This window comes from Sylvia atricapilla, chromosome 13, assembly GCF_009819655.1.
Source record: "Sylvia atricapilla isolate bSylAtr1 chromosome 13, bSylAtr1.pri, whole genome shotgun sequence".
Lineage (NCBI taxonomy): Eukaryota > Metazoa > Chordata > Aves > Passeriformes > Sylviidae > Sylvia > Sylvia atricapilla.
Genome location: NC_089152.1, coordinates 7,552,301 through 7,573,486, shown reverse-complemented (window position 1 = coordinate 7,573,486; position 21,186 = coordinate 7,552,301). Strand labels below are relative to the sequence as shown.

The 21,186-nt window shown below is 53.4% G+C and overlaps 1 protein-coding gene across 3 annotated transcripts in view; it reads left to right on the top strand.

Annotated features, from left to right (window-relative positions):
- The first annotated feature begins 2,996 nt into the window (after positions 1-2,996).
- NTRK3 (neurotrophic receptor tyrosine kinase 3) overlaps positions 2,997-21,186 on the top strand; it is a 206,207-nt gene continuing 188,017 nt past the window's right edge. For all 3 annotated transcript variants that reach the window (XM_066328294.1, XM_066328292.1, XM_066328295.1), the window contains exon 1: positions 2,997-3,585. In XM_066328294.1, the coding sequence (XP_066184391.1) occupies positions 3,338-3,585 (248 nt within the window). In that variant the 5' untranslated portion in view covers positions 2,997-3,337. The remainder of the gene's footprint in view (positions 3,586-21,186) is intronic.

Here is a 21,186-nt window from a genome sequence, read left to right as displayed (position 1 = left end):
CTCCCAACTACACCTGTCCTCTTTTGGCTCTGGGTGTGCAATGGTACCAGTGCCCTTGCTGGGCATCATCTCCTCTCTGTCCACGCACGAGTGAGGGGAGCTGGGTGTGGGCAGGGGAAGCAGGACCAGTGGCTGCTTCTGGGTGAAGGCTGGTGGCTCATCTGCTCTCTGTGGCAGGGACTTTGCTGTCACTGCAGCCTCTTCTTCCTGCCTGCCCTGGGGCACCCAGCTGGATGCTCTGCTCATCCCATTCCCCCATTTTGCCTGGCCACGTTTCCTCTGCGAGAGCACATTTATCTATTAGTGGCAGAGGAATACGTGGCTTGGCACAAATCCTTCTCATCAGCTGCTGAAGCAGGGCCTGCCTGACACCAGGTGGCAGAGTGGGCTGGGAAAGTCATGGGGGTGGGTGGGCTGCTGTGTCCCCCACACCCAGGACAGCCAACCTGAGACCTCCTCAACTTTCTGTGGGTTAAACCTTGGCTTTGCAAGCTGAGGGCAAAGAGCTGGTAGCTGGATTGCAGGGGACCTGAAAACCCCCCTGACTGTGTTTGTGCTTTGTTAGCAGCTGTACTCTGCTCCAGGCCAAGGGCTGACCCCACACCCTGGGGGACAGAGGGACAGAGTGCTCATGTGTGCAGCCCTGGCCAAGCAGTGCCATCCTGCACCTCCAGGTGACAGTGGCTCCCTGCAGGTGACAGTGGCTTCCTGCAGGTGACAGTGGCTTCCTCCAGGTCCCAGTGCAGATCTGCCTGGAAGAGAGCCCTCCTGTGGGTCCCCAAGGAGGGTGTGTGCCCCCTGAATGTGTCCCCAGCTGTGACTTACCCTGTGGTGACATGCCAGAGTGTGCTGATGGCCTCACACTGGTTTTATATGTGATGGTGTGGTTGATGCCAAGTGCCATGAAGAGTCTGTGACCTTGCACCAGCTCCAGTATGAAGGTAGCCCTTGAGTCATCCTGAGCACTGGTTTTGGGGTAGTGTGGGGTAGATTAACACCTTTAATCCCCGTGCTGCTGGGGGAGGAGTCCATATGCTGCTGGGCATGGTGGGGTGCCTGGTGTTCCCCACAGGCAGGGGAATGTGACATGGTGCCCTCCATCAGTGTCTTCTGCAGTCTGGTCACAGGGCTGAGCCACAAGAATGGCATCCCTCTGATACAGGTGGGGAAACTGAGGCAGGGAGTAGAAAAAACACCTGGGTGTTTTCCTCTGTGGTGCCTCTGGATGGGAGATGTTTTTCATGGGAGTGGGAATCTACAAAATTCTCCCCTGTGCTCCTCTTTCTTACCGTGCCAGGCACTCCAGTGACCTCTTTTGCTTCAGGTATTTAACTTCAGTAATTCAGAGAGGTGGGGCTCAAGGAGAAAACAGCCCTCCCATCTCGATATTTCTTCTCTATCCCAATAGAGATGCTTTCCCTGGGGAGTCCTGGCAGGAGCAACCCTGGTGAAGCTGCCTGGCACCCCAGAAGACCGTGAGGGACCAGGACTGATGCCCTGGAATGAGCATCCCCTTGCACACCACTGCCATTCCCAGGGCTTCTGACGTGGCTGGGCAGCAGTGAGTGAGTTATCCCAGTTAAAAATCCTCTCAGTGTGGTGGAGTGTTTTTCTCTCTTTCCCTCCAAATCGTGTTGCCCCTTCTGGAGCAGGATGATTCTGGGCGTGTAACAGAGTCTGAAGGTGTTGGCTCAGCCAGTGCTGTCTCTCCTCCATGTGCAAAGCCCTGTGCCTGGCAGAAGTAGACCCTTGAAATATGTGGAGTCCTACACCTGTAATTCCTCCCTTTGCCCGTGCTCCTGCCTGCAGCACCATCCCTTTATTGCTGTGTCTCTGTGCAGAGGAGCAGAGACATGAAAGTCTTGGGGAAAAAAAAAAAAAAAAAAAAAAGGCATGCAGAAAAGCGCTGTGGAAAAGCAGAGCAAATTAAGCAGAGCTCTGATCTGCTTGGGTTTGTGCTTGCCAAAAATGCACCATGCATCTTAATTCGCTCTGCTGTTCAGCTCGCACTCACTGCTCTCCTGATGCCATTTCGGCGCTCTGAGCTCAGCCTTTTCAACACTTCAGTCTTCCTCTTTCAGGATTTTTTTTTTTTTTTTTTTTTTTTTTGCATGTCTGATTGCAGAATCTGCTGCAGGAGGGAAGGGGGAAGCCAGGGGAGGGAGGACGGGAGCCCCGACCCTGGGTGCTCCTACCTGCACTTCCCGGCATCCAGCTGGGTCCCCAATGCATTTTTTAGGGGCTTGGGGGGGGTTGCATCTTTTCTAGAAAGTCCTTCCTGGGTGCTCTTCAGTCGCTTTTTTCACACCCAGCCGTCTGATCTGCCTCTCGCTAGGATCCTCCAAAGAAGAAGAAGAAAATAAATTAAATTGCTGTAATCCACACTGGCTTTTATTCTCTTCCAGTTCAGTTTAATCTCTCTTTCCTCTCCACCCTTATGTCCGGGTTGGGGGAGGAGGGGGAGAAACCCACCCAACAACCAAGCGAAAGGCAGCATCGTCCTCCAAAAGAGCTTGGGAAAGCAGGAGCCGAGCCAGAGCCCCTCTGCTCTCCCCCATCACAAATTTAACCCCAGCTTCAACTTTTCCTCCGCTCCCGGGGCTGAGCTGGGCTCCAGCAGTGGGGTTTTTCCCCTCTCTCCACTCCCCCTCCTCCTACACTGATTTTAGCGGAGAGGGAGGGGGGTGGGGAATCCTTTTTATTGCGGAGCCCGGTTCTCTTCGCAAGCCTTCCTCCTCCTCTTCCTCCTCCTCCTCCTCCTCCTCCCCTGCTTTTTGTGCCCGCCGCAGCAGGGCTGGCCAGGCCGGGGGAGGGATGAGCTGGGAAGGGGAGATCGCCCCCTCCTCTCCCTCTGTCTGTTTTTTTTGCAGGTGTGTCAATTTTAATTCTGCCCAGTAGGTGGGACTTGGTGACTTTCGCACCGGTTTTGTTATTTATTTATTTTCCCCCGGCTGCTTCTCTCTCTCTCTCTCCCTCCCATCCCTCCCCTCCCCTCCCATCCCTCCCCAGCCTCCCGTTGCGATCCTCCGGAGCGGCTGCGGGAGCGGCGGGCGGCCGGGCCGGCATGCATCCATCCCCGCCCGCGGCCGCGGCCGCTGCCCTAGCGGGAATTACAGCCTCTCCCAGCCAGCTGCCAGCATGATTTCATCTGCTGGAGGATTTTTGCAGCTGATCGCTTGAGGTTTTGTTGTTGTTGTTGGTTTTTTTCCTTTTTTTGGTTTTTTTTTTTTTTTCTTTTTCCTCCCTCTGTCTTTGTTTCCTTCCCCCTTTCCCCCCCTTCCCCTCCCTCCATCCCCCCTTTCCTCCTCCTCCTCTTTTTTAGAAGCAGCAATCGGAGATGGATGTCTCTCTTTGCCCTACCAAGTGCACTTTCTGGAGGGTATTTTTGCTCTGGAGCATTTGGGGAGACTATCTGCTTTCGGTGCTGGCTTGCCCTGCTAATTGTCTTTGCAGCAAGACAGACATCAATTGCAAGAAGCCGGATGATGGGAACCTCTTCCCTCTCTTGGAAGGGCAGGATTCAGGCAGCAGCAATGGCAACACGAGCATCAATATCACGGACATCTCAAGGAACATCACTTCCATGTAAGTGGGGGTCCCCCCGGGCTCCCCCTCCCGCGGCAGGGTGCGGGCTGGGCTGCCCGTGCGGGGCTCAGGTGCCCCCGGCATCGCTGCGCTGTCTGGGCTCAGCCCGACTCCCCGGGCAGAGGATGCAGATCTGGCTTTTCCTTTACCCCACCTCCCCCCCTCAAAAAAAAAAAAACAAAACAAAAAAACCCCCACCAAAAGCCCAGCAACAGTTTGGCCAAGGCTTAAGAGGAATAAAGTAAATGAGATCTGATTCCTTAGCAGGAGAGAGAGCAGCAGGCAAAGATGCTAAAGCTGCTGCTTCCTTTAACTGTTTGCTTCTGCAAGGGGAACGGGGACGCCACAGCCACACACCGCCACATATTTACCCAAATTGGGCAAGAAAAGCAAGTTCTGAGCTGTTTTTTTCTTTCTTGAGACTTTGTAACCAGTTAAAATGTCATTATTTTTCACATCCCCACATCAGAAAATGCTCCCTTCTCTGCCCTGGCTGAGTGTATCTGGGGATCTGTGGTTTCGCATTTTTAAGAGGAGGAAAAAAAAAAATAGGACAGTGAGATGTCCCTTAAGTAGCTTATTTGATTCACATTGTTATAATTTTGTAACTCGTCGTGGTGCCGCGGTAGGATTTGTGCGTTTTAGGTTCGGGGTGGTGGCGGTGGGGAGAAGCATCGGAGCAGTGAGATATTTTTAGTTGAGCACTTTGCGTTTGTTTGCATGCTTGTTTATCTGGAAAATCAACTTGAAGTTGCATTATCCTTGTTTGGAGAGGCAGTTAGCAAAGCCCATGTTAATCTCATCAGTGTGGAGTCGAGAAAGGAATATATTTCCTTCTCCTGAATCCATCATGCTCTGTGTGTATGTGAAAAAAAAAAAAAAAAAAAGAAAAAGAATTCCTCATTGCTTCCAATCTCTGCTCTTTATTTTCCAGTACATTTTTGGGTGAGATGAACTCTGAGCCATTTCATTATTCTAATGCTAATTGAAATGTGAGCATTTAGGGAAATGTAGCCCCCAGAGCAAGTTGCCAGTGGGAGTTGAGCAAAGAAGAGGTGGAATCCTTTATTCTGGCAGTGAAATGCAGCAAGGTTTGAAATGAGTAATGGAGGGTTATTTATTAATTTATTTATTTTTTCACTTCGATGGCACGGTTGCATGGAGGGAGAGGGCTTTGGGTCTCTTCCTGAGGCTGTTTTATTTGGTCACAGTGCAATTGCAGCAGAGCCATGGAGTAATTGCAGTGCCTCTCTCGCGGCTCTGCTCATCACCTTCGTTGGGTAAAGATGACGGGAGCTGCTTTCCCCGCTTGCTCACAGGTTCATGCAGTGCCCAGGCAGGTTTTCAGCAGGTCACTGACCCTGAATCCCCAGCCTTGCCTCCCCCTTGCCAGCAAACCTCCATAAAAACAGCAGGAATGGGGAAAGTAAATGGGGGGGGGGAGCTAATGCAACACTCCACTTCCAATTGCCCCATATTTATCCTGCGTTGTGGTGCTGGAGTGTTTTCCCTGTGATGCTGGAGGGATGAGGGTGATGCTGGGGAAGTCGGAGAAACTCGTGATTTTTTTCCCCTGTGCTCGCTGTTTGTTGTGGTTTAGTTTTAACCCTTTGAGGGCCGGGGAGCAACAGGAAAGGCTGGGAAGGGTTTGGAAGGCACCAGCGTGAGCGACTGCGTGTTGTCAGATGCACAGACATCTGAACTGCTGTGAGAGGTAGTATTACACGAGTGCTTTGTGCCCAGAAAATGTCTTTACTGCTTTGAAAATGAAAAATGCTGATAAGCAGTCCGTAAAAAGGAATGAGAAAAAAAAAAAAAAAAACCAAAAAAACCCCCCCAAAAAACCCCAAAAACCAAATGGACAACTCCAGAAACAGATATCGGGTATTTTTTTTGGAAAGGAGCTTCTCTTAAGTTGGGGAAGGAGAAGGTGCCAGTTTTTGCTGGAATTCATATGCCTCTCTGCTTCACACTGAGCAAAGCATATTCCTTCACCCCCTTCATCACTGCTGGACACATTCCTCCCTTTATGGGCTTGGGAGGGCTGGGGCACAGGATTGGGGTGAACCCCAAAATGCTCTCAGGGGCTGAGACTGGGCGCGAATGAAAACTTTCCACAAGGGTCTGTGCTTACTGGGAAAGCAGTGGTGGTTTATAGGGGATGCTTATGGGAGCAGAGGGTTGATTTATGCTTCCCAGCAAAGGGGTCACTGCTGGGAGCCAGAGTTGAACCACGTTCACGCTCTTGTGCGGGAGGCATCAGGTCCTGCACCCTTTCAGGCTGATGTCAGGCCTCTCCTTGCCAGCCCTGACATCATGGGTGCTGGGGTGAGGGTGCCTAGAAGCCCAGCCTGGTCATCGCTGAATCACTGCTGGCATGTGAGTGTGATTCAGCTGGGCAAGGGAAAGTGTTTTCCCCCTGCTTGCCATGCTCACCGGGGACTTGGCCTCGTTAGGCAGCTTGTGGGCAGCCAGTGGGCAAAAGCCCCTTCTCTCACTGGGCTGGGGGCAAGCAGGGGAGACTCAATCCTGTCCCAGTGCCTGAGGGATGCAGTGACACAGCTGGAACCTCTCCACAGGCCCTGAGAAAGGTGGTGGTTGCTGCTCCATCTTGTTGCTGGCAAAAAAGCAAATGGAGTGTGGGGTGGTGAAACAACCCTGCGACCAGGCAGAGCCTTGTTCACGTCCAAAAGAGAGCTCAGCTTCCAAATCAGGGCTTGAGTGTTGCTGATGAAAGACTGTCAGAGCCCATTCAGAGAGCTGGCTTAAAAACCCAGTATGAGCCATCTTGGAGGACTTGTCCATGTTACCCCCTTGAGCAGGGACAAGACCCCTCCATGCCAGCCCACCCCAACCCAGGACTGGGGGCTGAACCATCAGGAGCTTTGGGTTATATCACTTCTCAGTGGCTGATGAGACACTGTGAGGTGAGCACAACAGAAGAGGAACAGGGGACACCCAACCTGTAGTGCTACCCAAGGAGGATGGTGGGGCAGGCCACCATCGAGCCTCCTGTTGCACCCTTCAGAGGAATGGCCTTGCCTTAATTGCTGGTGTTTCTGACTTCCCACACATCCTCCTTTTGGTAAAAGCCAGGTCTGGGTGGCTCCTGCCCTGGCTGGGCTGAAGGAGACAGTAAAATCCAACCTTCTTCCAAATCCAGGTGGTGACAGGTCAGTAGTGAGGCAGTGGAAAGGCAGGAGGCTCCTGCTCTGAGATGAATGAGGAGGAACTTGTGTTGGCTGGTGTCCCTCTGCCCTTTCCCAGCATGCCCAGAAACTTACCTGATTTTGGGTTGCAACCCTGCACACAGACCCCTGTGAGAGCTGCCAGCAGCCGTGTCTGGCCAGAGAGCCAGCTTGGACCTGGCTGACATGGCTCCAGTTTGGAGTCATGCTCTGTACTTCCTCCTCCCAATTTCAGGGGAGGGCACCATTTGGGGTATGTCCCTGCCATCCCTTTTCCTGTGCACCTGGGTGGCCTTTGCTGTGTCCCCAGCCTGGTGTGACTTACAGAGACACTCAGGCTTCCCCCAGCCCATCCTCACCCCTGCGACGTGGGGCTTTACTCACTGCCAGACCAGGTGCATTGGCAGAACTTTGATCCCGGAGCTCCTGTGGTACAGAAGCCCTTCCTCCCCCGCGTGCCGAGCATCCCGCGCGTTTGTCACCGCGGGTCCCCAGCGCTGTCCCCGCGGGCTGGCAGGCACACGGAGCCGTGCTGCCGTCTGTGTGCCGGCGGGCTCGGCGTGCCAGGGGCGGCCGGGCCGGGGACTCACCCCGCTGGCAGCGTGGGCAGCGCCTGCGTGCGCCGGCACCGTGCGTGGGGAAGGACAGACGGAGGAGTTTGCCATCTGGGCCTCCCTACTTCTCAGCTGTTGCTATGGCACTGCGGAGATGCTGCTAGGCAGGCGGTGGTGGCCCTGCGTGTGTCACCCCTGGGCTCCCTCGAGGTAGGGAGATGTCCTCGGTATAGAAAGCCTCTCTCTTCTCCCGGCCTCACCAGGGGAGAATGGGGGCTCTTATGGTGAAATACGCTGGATGGGTGGATTTTCTGTGTAGCTTGTAGCTGCTTTCAACAAGGTGAGATGGATTCAGAGCAACCCAAGAGGAGGTGGCTCGCTGTGGAGCACAGTGGGATGCAGGATTTTTGGGTCTCACTGGAGGCATCTTGCCCTCCTCCATGAAGGATGAAGAGCACCTTCATCCTTCCTTCTCGGGCTGTCCCAGCAGCCCGTGACAGCATCCTCTCCATGCCGTGGGCCTGGCCGGGGGTGGGAGAGCCACGTCAGCGCTGGGAGCCGTGGGGGGAGCGGCAGCGCTGCCCCCACTCGCTGCGCGGGAGCTGGAGCATGTGGAGAGGGGGAGAGCGAGGGGGTGCTCACAGCAGCAGCAGCAGCACCCCTTCCCTGCTGGTGCGGGGAGAGCTGAGGCACGGGCAGTGCTCCTGTGTGCCCGTGTCTGGGAAGGAGGCGAGGAAGAAAGACCCTCCCTCCTTTTCCTGGAAGGGCTGGAGGGAGCGGAACTTGCTTTGGTGACCCAAACAGCCGTGAGAAAGGCTCCTGGGATGCTCTAATTATTGACTGCTCTGCTTCAGACAACAGGCACAAAGTTTTCTCCTCTCTGTGAATCAACCACGTTGTGCCCAGTGTGCCTCGTGTACTACTACTCTCCAGAGATGAAAGGCTCTGCATTCCCAAAGCCTCCCATGTCCTGGTCCCAGAGGCTTTGGCTGCTCCAGAGATGATCAAAAAGTCCCTAATTCAATCCATCTTGGATTTGCTCTTGTTCATGCAGAGCCTCTATCCTGAAGAATGTCAGGATGGGGAAGGTGGGTGCAGCAAGTTTTGAGGACAGAAGAAGGATATAGAGATATTTGGGGTGAAGTGTTGAGCTAAGATGCATGGTCTTGATGCTCTAAAGGTGATTTAAGCCAGGAGCACTGGTCTGTATCCTCTCCCTTTCCTGGGCTGGCTGTTGGCTCCTTGCCCTGCTCTTACTGTATTTCTCTCTGCTGACCAGTCCTGGAGAGAGGCACTTTCTGGGCACAGGTGATGTCAGGTATTTCTTCAGGAAAGAGACAGTTTTGGTGCCTGCCAGCACTTCCCAGACTTTTTCTGAGCTAAACATGGGGACTGAGCTGCTGGCCTAGCAGGAGGAGCTGGTGGCCCATATGGTTTCAGGGTGCATGTGACATCTCCCAAGTCCTCATGTCCTGTAGGTTTTGGGGCAGTCTAAATTGGTTCTGGTTGATGCCTTGTCTCCTTATAATTGGATAGGTGAGAAAGAGGTGTTTCAGGTCTAGGACAGATGTTTAATGGGAGGAAGAAAAGACTGAGGAAGGAGCTGCCTTGTTGTCTTTGGAGACTCTGAGAGGTGTTGCCTCTAAGAGCTTTTGCAGAGCTCAGCCAGGGAAAGCTTTCTGGGTCTGCTTTATGCTTTTAGCTCACCCCTGTGAAGCAAAGCATTTTCATGTGCTTCTGCAGGAGGCTGCTTGAGGTGTCCCACAGCCCTGTGACCATCCCTGTCACCAGCAATGCTGGGTCCTTTCAGTGAACCCCCAAAAAGTCCCTGCGGTGTCCCATGGGATCACCTTTGGGGAGCCCTGCAGGTAGATTGAGCTTGGTGATGCTGCCCAGTGCCACCCTGGCACACTGGCTTGTCCTGCTCAGTGAAGAGCCCCTGTTTGGTGTTGTCCAGGAGTTTATGTCTGGATTTGGTGCATCCTATTTAGGGGGCTGCTGACAGGTGGGATATAAACCAAGCCCCAAGCCTGCCAGGCTTCCAAAGTGAGTGTTACTAGCGCTTGTAACTCGGAGTGCTATTACCAGGCACTGAGGAATGGCAGTAGTTCAGTGTTTCCTGCAGAGGGGGTTTCGACAGGTTGTGTCGGTGCTTTCTAAGCAGGTGTATTTAACAGCAGCGTGTGGGCTCTGCCCTTCTCCAAATCCTCTTGCTCTGCCCTCTGCGCCGAGAGGGGCACAGCGAAGCTGCCATACAGAAGGTGCTGTGGGCGAGTTCCTTGCTCAGAGGCTGCACTTTGTGCCGTGGCTGGATATCGCAGCATTTCGTGCCCACACGAGGAGATGAGGACCCGCCGCTCGCTCGCCTCACGTGGTTCTCCCGGTTCCTGAGCATCACGCAGGCAGCACCAGGAGCACGGGGCTGTCCCCGCCATCCTCCAAAGAGGAGACGCTCCGGATGGAGGCTGTTGGTGCAGGGGCAAAGAGCAGCCCTGGGGATGCTCCACGACTCCCGGCCGAGCCTGCACCCTGTGCCCCGCCGGAGCCCCGCTCCTCTGCCCGACGCATCGCGGCTCATCCGCTCCGCTGTCGCCGTCTGAAGGCGGCTGTGCCGCTAGAGGGCAAGCGGCAGCGGCAGACAGCCCGGCTCCGGGGTGCGGGATGCGGGATGCGGGATGCGCGGGCACGGCCGGCTCGGAGCCGCACCGGGGCTGCGGGAGCGCCGGGAGCTGCGGGGGCTCGGGGACCGGGTCACCGCCTGCTCGCTGTCACACTGAAAGGCCTTTGCTCTGGGTGCCCGTGCTGCTGGACCCCTCTTGGGCTCCCACGTGCTCCCTAACTCGGCATCCCCATCCCCGTGTGGGCTCCCGCTGGTGTCGGATGGTCCCCCGGACCCGAGTGGGTTGCTGGGTCACGAGTTTCTTCTCTGTGCTGCTGCGTGGGAATGTGGCCAGTGCACCCCCACCTCCCAGCTGTACCCAGAGCTCTTCCGCCTGTGCTGTAAGATACAGCCCCAGCCTGGCTGTGAATTGAGGTGATTTGCAGTTTTTGGACGGTATTGACCCTACCAAAGCAGGGGCAGTGAGGAGTCAAGCAGTGCCCGGTCGGGGTCGTGACCTGCCCTCTGTGAGCAGCTTGTGGCCGTGAGCCTACAAGAGAGCCTCTGATAAGCTCCATTTTACTGGTGGGGAAGCTGAGGCACGGAGCAGTGGTGGAGCTGCCCTGCAAGAAGCAGAGTGAGGGTGGAGATCCCGTTGCCCAGCACTGGCCAGGGTTTAGAGAGAGGCCAAGCATGGAGGGACACATAAACAAGGCTGTTCTATTGGTCCTGTTGCGTTTAGCAGACATGAGAGAAGTCCGTGGTGAAACCCTGGAGGCAAAGATAAGAGGGCACAGACTGAGAGCTGTCTCTGAGGGCCTCAGAGTAGGTAAAATGTTCTTTGCTCCTCTGATTAAACCTCTGCTGCAGAGGCTGGATGGAGGTCAGAGAGCTAAAGAGACCACATGTCCTTCTCTAAGGGAGGAAGGCTGAGAAGAGCCTGGCGTGAGACAGAGCAAGGGTGAGTGAGGGCAGAAATCTGGCCTTGACCCTGTAACATCCTCCATGGGAATATCTCATTTTCCCTGGCAGCTGGGCCAAAGTGGGGCTGGTTATTTCCTTGCTGGCTATTGCCAAGGGCTGCCAGCATGATGGAAAGGCTGTGACACCCTCTGGTCCTGCAATGCAACAACAAATGGACCCCCAGCATCATGGCAGAGGCAACATTTGGGTGGATGTGTGTTGGCGAGCGGGTGATGGATCATGGGTTAGAGCCATGATACTGCTCAGGGCCTGGACTTCACTTCAGTTGAAGAAAAGGGGATTAAAATCTCTCTGGAGTCCCCTTGGAACACTGCACTGGAATCAGTGCCCTGCTCACAGGTTACTCCACCAGCCCTGCTGTGCTGTGTCCTTGGGCAGTACATCCCCCATGTACTACCTGGTTTCCAGACCTCGAGGAACTGGGGGGGGCTTTCCCTGTTCCCCTCTGTGTGAGAGCTGGCTTGCCTGGAAGGGTGGCATCAGGAAAATATGTGCTGTATTTTTAGCTTGTTTTCATGTGCTGCAGCAGTTGAGGAGCTGAAGGAGAAGCCAGAGCCATGTGTACAGCCAGCTTCCCTCCAGCTGCCACCCATGTTTTGGTGTGGTGGATGATGGAGCCTGGTAGTGACTTCCTGTACCTGCATGTGACATCATCCCCAGCTTCAGTCTGCCTAAATAAAACCTGCCTTTTTTAATTAAAAACAAAATCCCCAGCAGTGGAGCAGAGAGGTCAGGAAGGATTCCCAAGTGAGTTTGATAGCACATGTCCAACTCAGGGTGCTTATTTTTGGCTACAGTGCCTGTTGAAGTGACAACTACATGGTCTTGGGATCCCAGGGAAGGATGCAGGGAGAGACTGAGTCCAAGTACTGTCCCCCATGCAGCCTCTTGCCTGCAGCTCTCCTACAGCTCTGTGCTGGGCTCAGTTGTGCTGGGAAGGGGACAGGGCACTGATGCCTTTGCTGGCAGCTCTGCACTGTCCCTGAGGGACTGAGAAATGGGTAGCAGCAGATGTGAGCATGGTGAAGTGCCCATCTTCTGGGTTGTGCAAGGCTGTCCCTTAACTGGTTCTCACCAGGAGGTTCCCACTAGGAAATGTTCATGTGGAAATGCTCCGGCAGATGCTGGGAATCTGAGCTGCTAAGGACCCTGCATGCTCAGGGTTTTGCCAGGATAAATTAGGAATATGACTGCTCAGCTGAGCTGCAGAAATGCCAGGCTCTAACTCCTGACCCTGCCAGGACATCAAACCACATGGGGGAGATCTCGGATGCCTGCAGCTGCTGACTTTCCTTCTGCTCCTGGAGCAGCTCTGGACTCATCCCCCATCCCATGCTCTCCATGGAAATGCTGTGCAGTGACCTGGGCTGGGAACAAGGAATCCTGGCTCTCCAGCCTCTGGTCCAGCTGTGCAAAAGCTCCCTTGGGCTGCCTGCCCTCCTGCCTGCTCCTAACCCAGGCAGACAAGGCCAGCTTGAGCGTCCCTTGTGCCCCTCCCAGTAGAGATGGGATTGCCTGTGGGGAGCTCTCTGACTTGTGTGGCTGGAAAAATCTCTCTTGTCCACAAAACTCTTTCCTCCATGACGTGGATGAGCGTTCCTGGGGCACTGAGGTGGATCCTGGCTTTGTCTCTCTCATGCTTTGCCTGTGCTCTCCTAGCCAAAATACAATCCCAGGAAAAGTAAGGTGAAGGCCCCTGAGTCACTTGGTGGCTGCTGCTGAGCAGCCTGTGGAGCAAGCAAAGTTCAGTGGGACACAGGGTCAAGGATGATGTGAGTTCCCAGCTCCATGGCCTGCTGAGAGCATCCTTCCCTCCTGGGGGTCTCTTTGTGCCTGTTTAGACAAGCTGAATCTTACTGGGGACTATTTCCTCTCTTGAGCCTCACATGGGCTCCAGACACATTGGTGCTTCCACCCTCCCAGGCTGTCCCAGACTCTCCAGGGGAGAGGGCAGAGTAGCATGGAGCTAAATCAGCATCAGAGCAGCTCACTTGGGAAGGGTTGTGCCCCTCATTTCAGGTTGGGCAGATGCTGAAGGGTGTCCTTGGGAGTATCAAAGCAAAGCTTGAGCCCAAGGAGTGTGGACAGGGCATCAGCACAGTGCAGGGATGATGGCTGGGCAGGGAGAGGCGACAAGGAGCTCTGCAGGGCTGGCACCGTGGGGGTTAACGGCAAGGTGCAGGGTGTAGCTGGAGTGGATGTGGGAGAGGCAGAGCCTAAGGAGGCTGAAGAGGTATCAGGTGGAAGAGCTGAGCTGTGGGAGATGTCAGGGTTGTGTGTGAGGGAGGCAGCAGTCGCTGCTCCTCGCAGGATGCTGCATGTTGGTTTTGAGAAGAGGAGCTGGAACAGGGATGCTCTCAGGTAGGAAGCTGTGTGGGTTGCCTGTCCTGGCTCTGAGCAGTTGGGAGGGATGTGAATGTCTGCAGCTGGTGGCTGGAGCAGCCCTGGCTGCTGGTGTGTGCTGTGGTGATGTGTGTTGGTGTCTGAACCCCCAGCACTGTGCGGGTTCATCCTCTGGCCCCTGGGAGAACAAGCCCTTGCCTCCTGGCTTGAAGCTGAGATCCCATCCCAGGGCTGAGAGGAACTGCTGTGGGCATCCCTGCCTGGAAATCCTCCTCTCTGTGCCTTGTCCTGCCCGTGCTTCCCTCCAGCACTGGGTGGCTGAGGTGCCTGGTGTTGCAAATAAGCCCTTCCTTCCAAGAGGGATGGTGGTGGGATCCTCATTCCCCAGGCTTGTCCCCAACCCCAAGAACAGGCAGACTGCCCAGCACCCAGCATGTTCTGACCCCAAGGGAAGGATCCCTGCCTTCCAAAAGGCATGGCTAGCATAGATTTATTTATTCGGAGGCTTAATTAGCATCTTTAAATATTAAATAGTAAACAAACTACGTCTAGTGGGATCGACATTTACAAGCAGGGATTTTTATTTTTTTTTTCCTCCTCTCTGGGACATGCACTTGTTTTTTAAGTGTTTGGGGAGGAGCAGCTGTGTGTGGGCTCTGGCTGATGGGTGAGGGATGAACCCACAGTGCTTCTGCTGAAGGAGGGGGAGAAGACAGGGAGGAAGGGGCAGAAGGGCTTGGGAAAAATGTGACAGAGGAGCAGGGATGTGTGCCTGGAGCATTGATGTTGGGGAATTGCAGAGCCAAGTGCTGGATTTTGGCATTTCCTGCAGGATGTGTCATCCTCTCCTGCCCCAAGCAGGTGGAAGGGGCCGGGCAGGAGATGGAGGTTCCTGCCTCAACACAGTTAATTGCAATCAAAAGGTGGTGGTCCCTGCAAGGGGAGGTGGTTTGCAGATGATCTGCATCCTATTATCTCTGCAAATGGAGGCCTGCCTGGTAGTAGATTACACTGGGGGTTATTTATTGGCAAAGCACTGTACAGTTTTAATTTTTCCTTTTTGCTTATTCAGGCTTTAGCTCCAGAGGAAAATAGCCTGGGGTGGCTTTGAAATGGATTCTCTCTGCCCCATTAACTTATTCAGTGAGTTTAATGGGCCTTTTTTTCTCTGAGCCTTGAAGCCATCATTAAAAGGCAGAGATTTATAAAAGCAAAGATACTCCTGAGCTTTAGTCAAACTTTGGGGGGGCAGGAGGGGGGCAATGGTGTTGCTGCTGTATGTGGTTCTGGTGATGATGTGAGTTGCAATTGTTCCTCTTTGAAAGTTTTACGTGGAAAACGAGAGCAGCTTGTTTGGGATGCTGCCCATGTATGTCCACTGAGGGTCTGTGGGATCAGCTGGGCTGTGAGTGAGTCCCCACCTGCAAACGATGGGATCTTATCCGGGCTCCTACACCTCGGGATATTGCCTGGTGTGACCTGTTTGGGCTGCAAACTGCATCTCTCCAGGCTGAAAGAGAGGAACTTCTCTTGCTTTGTGTAGGCTGCTCACAACTTTATTTTCACCTCTTTTATGCCATGCTGGGGCTGAGCACTGCTCGATGCTTCCATGGGTGTCTGTGGTCAGTGCTTTGAGCTGTTCCCCTCCATCCCTCTCTCTGCATTAAGACTAATTGCACCCCTTTGCTGAGCGGCCCAGTGCTGCAAGAGGTTGGGGTTTGCAATTGTGCAGGGATTGCACTTGTTTAGCATGTGGCCTCTATCTGTTACAAAATAGGGAAATGTCTGGACAACGAGACTGAGATGAAATGTCTGAGTGAATTCCTCCTTTTTTTGGCTCTTTTAGGATCAATGTCTCCAATTTTTGTTGTGCAAGCCTCTTTTTGGGGAGTAAATGTAGGAGCATGCAGGGTGTGGGTGGCATGTCACCCTCCTGCTGGCATGGCTGAAGCTTTGGTCCCCAGGCCATGATGTGCTGCAAATGTCACTTCTGGAGGGGCAGCCTGTGCCTTGTACCACTGACAGGGCAGTGGCAGGGAAGAGCTGGAGGCAGCAGGATGTGTGTCCTGGCTCACTCCTGGACATTAGGTTGAGCTGTCACCTCCTGGGCTGGCAGAGACCAGCCGTGGTGTGCCCCGAAGTGGTAATGTCACAACGTGGTGGAGTTGCTTTGCTGGGAAAACTTCTATAAATGTCTTTCCTTTCCTTGCTTCACGTGCAGTGTGAGCAGGCCAGGTGTAATCCTTGTGTCTCTGTGCCCAGCCTGGCACCTGCCAGCTCAGCACTGGGAGATTTGTGATATCAGGAGGCCCAAACACACCGAATACCTCTCACATTTTGTGCTGTGTGCTTGAAGAGTGTGTTCCTCACCAAGCCCTGCTGCAATTCAGGAGCGGAGGCAAGATGCTGTGGGACAAGGAAGAGCCTGCTTGCCCAAAGAGATGTGCTCAGGGTCACACGTGTGGGGCTGACCCCAACCCCTGGCCTTTGCTGGGTGCCAGAAGCAGCTGGAAAATGGGACTGGAGGGTGGGTGACGTGACTGATGTGTGTCTGTGCTGGTGGCCCTGAGGTGCAGGGACAGCAGACCGTGACCCTGCCTGCCTGTCACCAGCCTGGCAGCCCTGTCCTGGCAGCAGGAGGAGCCTTGGCAGAGGGAGAAACCAGGGAGGGACTGTGGGGCTTGCCAGGAGGGTGGAAGGGCCCCCAGCTCCAGGAGGAGATGTCTGAGGGTTTGTCTGTAGCCTCCCTGGAGGCACTGACCACCAAGGCTGCCCTTGGAACCCTGCCCCGGGGCAGTGGTGGGACAAGGACACACTGGAATGACCCAGAGGCTGTTGTGGCCAAGCAGAAACCAGCTGCAGTATGCAGCCATGCTGGGATAAGGCTGGTTCCCCATGATGGCCTGTCTGTGACCTCCAGAACAAGGGGGAGGCTCCTTGGAGCTCCATCAGCTCCCACATCCCTCCCCAGGTCACGGCGGTCAGGGGAAGGAGATGCTCACGTCCTAATAAAGGCCCATAAAATGCACTTTTCCCCTGCCCCTGTAAATCCTTGCTTCTCCACCTGCTGTGTAAATTGCTGCTGACCCTGTAAATCATCCTCTGCTTTGCTCTGCCTCCCCTGAATTCACCCCTTCCTTGTAAATCCTCTGTCCCCATTAGTTTTCCACTGCTGACCCCCTTGCTCTGCCCGTGCTGTAAATCCTGAGCCCTGGTGAGGCTGGGGTGTGGATGGGCTAGTGGAGGGCAGCTGTCCCAGAATGGGTCCATCTTTCCCACCAGCTCCTTGCCAGTGGGAGCTTCTGGAGGACATTTTGCCTGGCTGCCTGCAGGAAGGTCATCCTCATGCTGCAAGCAGGGCTGGGCTGTCATCTTCAGCTGGGCTGCAGCCAGCTGGCTGTAAACTAGAGGGTGTTGGTATCCCAGTCCTCAGCAGGGCTCCTGGGGGTGGCTGCTCCCCCAGGACACATTTCTGAGATGTAAAAATAGCTGGAGTGAAGACAAAATCTCCTTTTATCCCTTGAGTACTTGGGGGTCATGCCATAGCTTAGCTTCCTTCAGTGGGCACTGAAGGAGCTGTGGGCAGCAGAGGTCCCTTGTGTAATGGAAAATTTTCACCTGAGCTCCTGGTGGATGCTGGTGCCCTGTTTCTGAGTCTTGACTTGCTGGGATGACCATGCTGTGGGTTTTTTTCCCCTGAAACAGCAGACAGGAGCTGAGGCAAACGGTCTGACAGAGACCTGACTTGATGAAGGTGTGGGAAGCCAAATATCAGCTCAGTGCCATGACCTGGGTGTGCTGGGATGTGCCAGCGGAGGTGTCAGTGTCTGGAGCTCATGGCTTGTCCTCGGTACAGGCTGGAAGTGCTGCTGCTCTGCTGTGGCTGCTGGGGTGTCCCCAGGGTGTGCAGGCAGCTGGCACCCAGGCAGGGTTATTTGGTGCACAGATTACTGAGTCCTTCTAAACCCTGGTGAGCAGAAACCAGTGACATTCCAACACAGCTGCCTTGTTCCTCCTCATGAGCAGGAATGAGTGATACCCTGGAATGCAGGAGCAGCTCTGCCCTGCTCCCACAGAGGTCAGTGGGGCACAGAGCAGTGAATGCACAGTCAGAGCTGGGATGGGGTCACCCATGGGAGTGTTTTGGGATGGTGCTGTCTGAAAAGCTGCTGTGTGAATACAGGACTTAGAGGGTTCTGCTTGGCTCACTGGGGTGGAAAATGCTGCAAGAGGTCTGAGTGCCTTGTGATGTGGCTGTCTGAGTATCTCAGTCCTCAAGGTGTGAATGGGAAACTGGGGTACCAGCCTAGAGCAGGGGAGTGCAGCCTTTCCTGACCTTTCTCTGGAGGTCCCAGGCCTGGAGGAGCTCCTCAACTGCCTGAGTGGTTCAGGGTTTGGTTTACAGAACTGCTGGCCCTGACCCAGCATGGACTGTGTGTGTCCCCTGGAAAGGCACCAACCTGTGTCACTTGTGGCTCAAGTCTCCCTGATCACCCTGAGTGCGGCTGCCAGAAAATTTGCAAGAAAAACGTGGAGATGCTCAGGATGGCTGAGTCAGGCATTAATATTAACTGTTGGTGATGCTCTGTGATGGACCTGGGCTTGACCCAGCTGGGTGTTTCCTTTAGACCTTTCTCCTGCTGCCAAAGTTGGGGTTTTTTTAAATTTGTTTTTCTCCAGTGTCTTGTGTCTGAGCTGTGTATTAAGACTGGGTTTATGGTGCTGCCGTGCTCTGCCTTTGGGAAGAGGAGATGATGTGCTCGATGGGAGCACGGGGATGCTAAACAGCAGTGGGAAAGGCAGGGGGCAGCGGAGGAGAGCAGAGGCAGATTTTCAAAATCCGTATAAATAGCAAAAATAAATTTCCAGCAAACGCTTCCAGTCCTGCAGTATTAAGAAAGTGAAGCACTAGAGGATAAGGAAAGCATGAGCAATAACAGCAGGGATTTAGAAAGAATAAATCTTGCCAGACAAACCTGATTGCTTTTTCTTTTTGATGGAATCACAAAATTAGTGGCTGAGCAGAACGTGGAAATCCTAATATATTTGGATTTAGCAAAGCATTTGATATAGTGTCTCACCAAATCTTACTCTCAAAATTAGTTCAGTTTGCCTTGGATAGGACACTGCCAAATGGACTGAGAACTGGCTTAGGGCCCTAAACTAATAGTGATGGGCTCTGTTTGGGGAGAGGGGGAGCTGTGGGAGCAGAGCTACAACCTGGCTATTCTCACTGAAAAAAAATGCAAAGAAAAACAACAGAAACCCTCATAATAATAATAATAATAATAAAAATAATAAATAAAAAAATCCAGGAATGTGGTCTGAGTTTGAGGCATCTTATTATGGGAATATTGACAAATTGGAGAGAGTTCAGAAGCAAACAGAATGGAGGAAAAAAGCATCAGAGGGGTCGGATTACCCGCGGAGGGAGCTGAGAAATCCCGGGGTTGGAGGGATTTCAGGAAGGAGCAGGTGGAGGCCAGTGGGGCTGGGAGGGACATTTGGGACCTGGCAGGGAGCAGCACCTCAGCTCCTCCACCCCCACACAGCAGCAGAGCCTGGCTGAGCTCCCATTTCACGGCCCTTTCCAGATCTGATCGGATCAGCAGGGAGAAGATTCACCGTGACTGTCAGAAAGAACATCCCTGACCGGGGGAGCTGGGCACGTTTCCTCAGGGAAAATCTTGAGCCCTGCAACAAGCACTAGGAGATGGCCCTGGGTGATTTGTCAGTAGATGAGGATTTTTTTTTCCTGGATTGTGGAAAGCTGAGAGTTGATTGTGGCTGCTTTGAGGTGCTGCCTCCTGTGATATTTATCTGCACCTCACAGGCGTTTATTTATCATTTGGGAAAGTGCTGGTGGCAGCTGGAATGCAGATGTATCTCCAAGGGAAGATGGTCAAATCCCTTCATGTTTAAAGCTTCTGGAAAGGTGATGACCCTCTGCTCACTTTGCAGAGGAAGGACAGGACAGCTTGATGCTGTTCACAGGATTTTGTGTGAGGACTTGTCTGTAGAAACTGGGAAGGATGAGGTCTTCCAGGAGGTTCATCCATGAAGTTTTCTGTCCAGCATGCTGAGCTCTAGGAGTCCTTTATCACTCAGCTGGGGCCTGGGAGGGATGCTGAGTGTGAGGAGGCTCTTGGCATAACTGCAAGGTTCCCACAAGGTGAGGAAACCCCTGGCTGTCTGTTGCCTCAAGTTTGCCTGCTTTTCACTGTTTGCATTTTGTTCTCACACAGCTTCCAGTAAACTATGTATATTTTTAGAATTTATCTATTTGTTTACATATTTCTCCTCTGGGAGGAGAAAGATCATTAATGGTGATGTTCACCAATGAGGTCGAAGAGGTGGCTACCTGTGTAGCCAATCTTGGCCTGCTTGTAAAACTGTATATATATATGTGGAGTCAGAAAAAATAAAGTGGAGAGCTTTCCTGCTTGACCTCCTGCTGCCTGCTTCTTCCTTTCGTGTCCTTAACAGCGACGGCTGTCAGCAGTGGCTGGTTTGGATCATGTATGTGCTACTGGGATTATTGCCCCCCATTGCTAGTGGGATGGCTTGGTTGAACCAGGCTTTTCTGCCTGCCCTTTTAAAGCAAATCTATGCCTTTTGATACAACTGAAAAGAAATTTTTGGTATGGTTAATGTAGCTTGCTAGAGGGAATGTTGCCTTGCATAGGGAACAGCCACCCTTGTGAGCTAGTGTGGTGGAGCAGGAATTGGGTGGGATGAACCAGAGCTGGGGAGAAAGCCATGGAGCAGAGCTTCCATGAAGGGCTCCTAGAAGATGGGGTGCCCTTGTGTTGGTGTCCTGGTCTCCCTGTGAGACCACAGAGTTTCTTCAGCCCTGCATGGCCCTTCAAGTGCTCCCCTGCTTTGCATTTCTCCCTGCCCAGAGCTGAGGCTGCTGGGATGGGGCTGAACCAGGCAAAGTTTGGGAGGTATTTTTAGCTGTTCTAATTGTGGCAAATAAATGCCATTCTTACTTGTTGGGATTGAGCTATGGCTAAATCACAACTAGTTCTAATGATGATAATTACCGGATTTCAATATTTATAGAAACGGGTGCTTCCTTCGTATTGGCAGATGCTGCTGTGCTCTCACCTTCACAGATCGAAACCTTGGCTCATTATCACTGCACCTATTTACTTATTTGCACATCTTTTAACCCACAGATGACAACACATGAGAGATCTGAAAAGATGTGGGCCCACTGCAGACGCTGCAGTCTTTGGGTAGAAGCTGTGGGATAGGGAATAGGGAATCTCCTCCTGAGAACCTCTGGATTGGGTTTTTGCTTTTTGGGAACTCACTAGAGATGTTCTCAGGGCTACAAGCTTGCCTGGTTCTGCCAGGGCTTAGCCCCCCAGGCATGGCTGTGGCTGTGCATATTTTTGCCTGTGTTAGGGCTGTGGATGCTGCCCGGGGTTCCTGTGTGCACCAGCACACGTCCATGCTGTAACTGGGACAGAGCTGAAAGCTACACAAACAGCTCCAGTCCTGTGATGCTGGACTTGGAGGAGCTCATTGAAAAGGCTCTGGGAGGTTCCTGCCTGCAGCAGCAGCTTCTGGATGTCTTGGTTTAGCAACATTGTTCTCCAGTCTGGAACTGCAGAAGGGTGGGCACCTTTAGGAGCAAATGGGTTCAGAGCCGTGAGTTTGGGTGGCACATGTGCCATCCCCTGAGCCTGGGATGAAGGTGCAGATCCCCTTGGGCTGTGTCAAACCAGCCCTGTTGGGTATTGCTGCCAGCAGATCCTCACTGGTATCCAGCCCCAGACACCCATCAGGTCTGAGACTCCCTCCTTGAGCAAGGTGTAGAAAAGATTCACTTATTCAATTTGCTATCTCTCCAGTGCCACATAAGCTGTATTGATAAATTAATCTTATATTGTTGTGACTAAACAGCCCTGCAATTTTTTACACT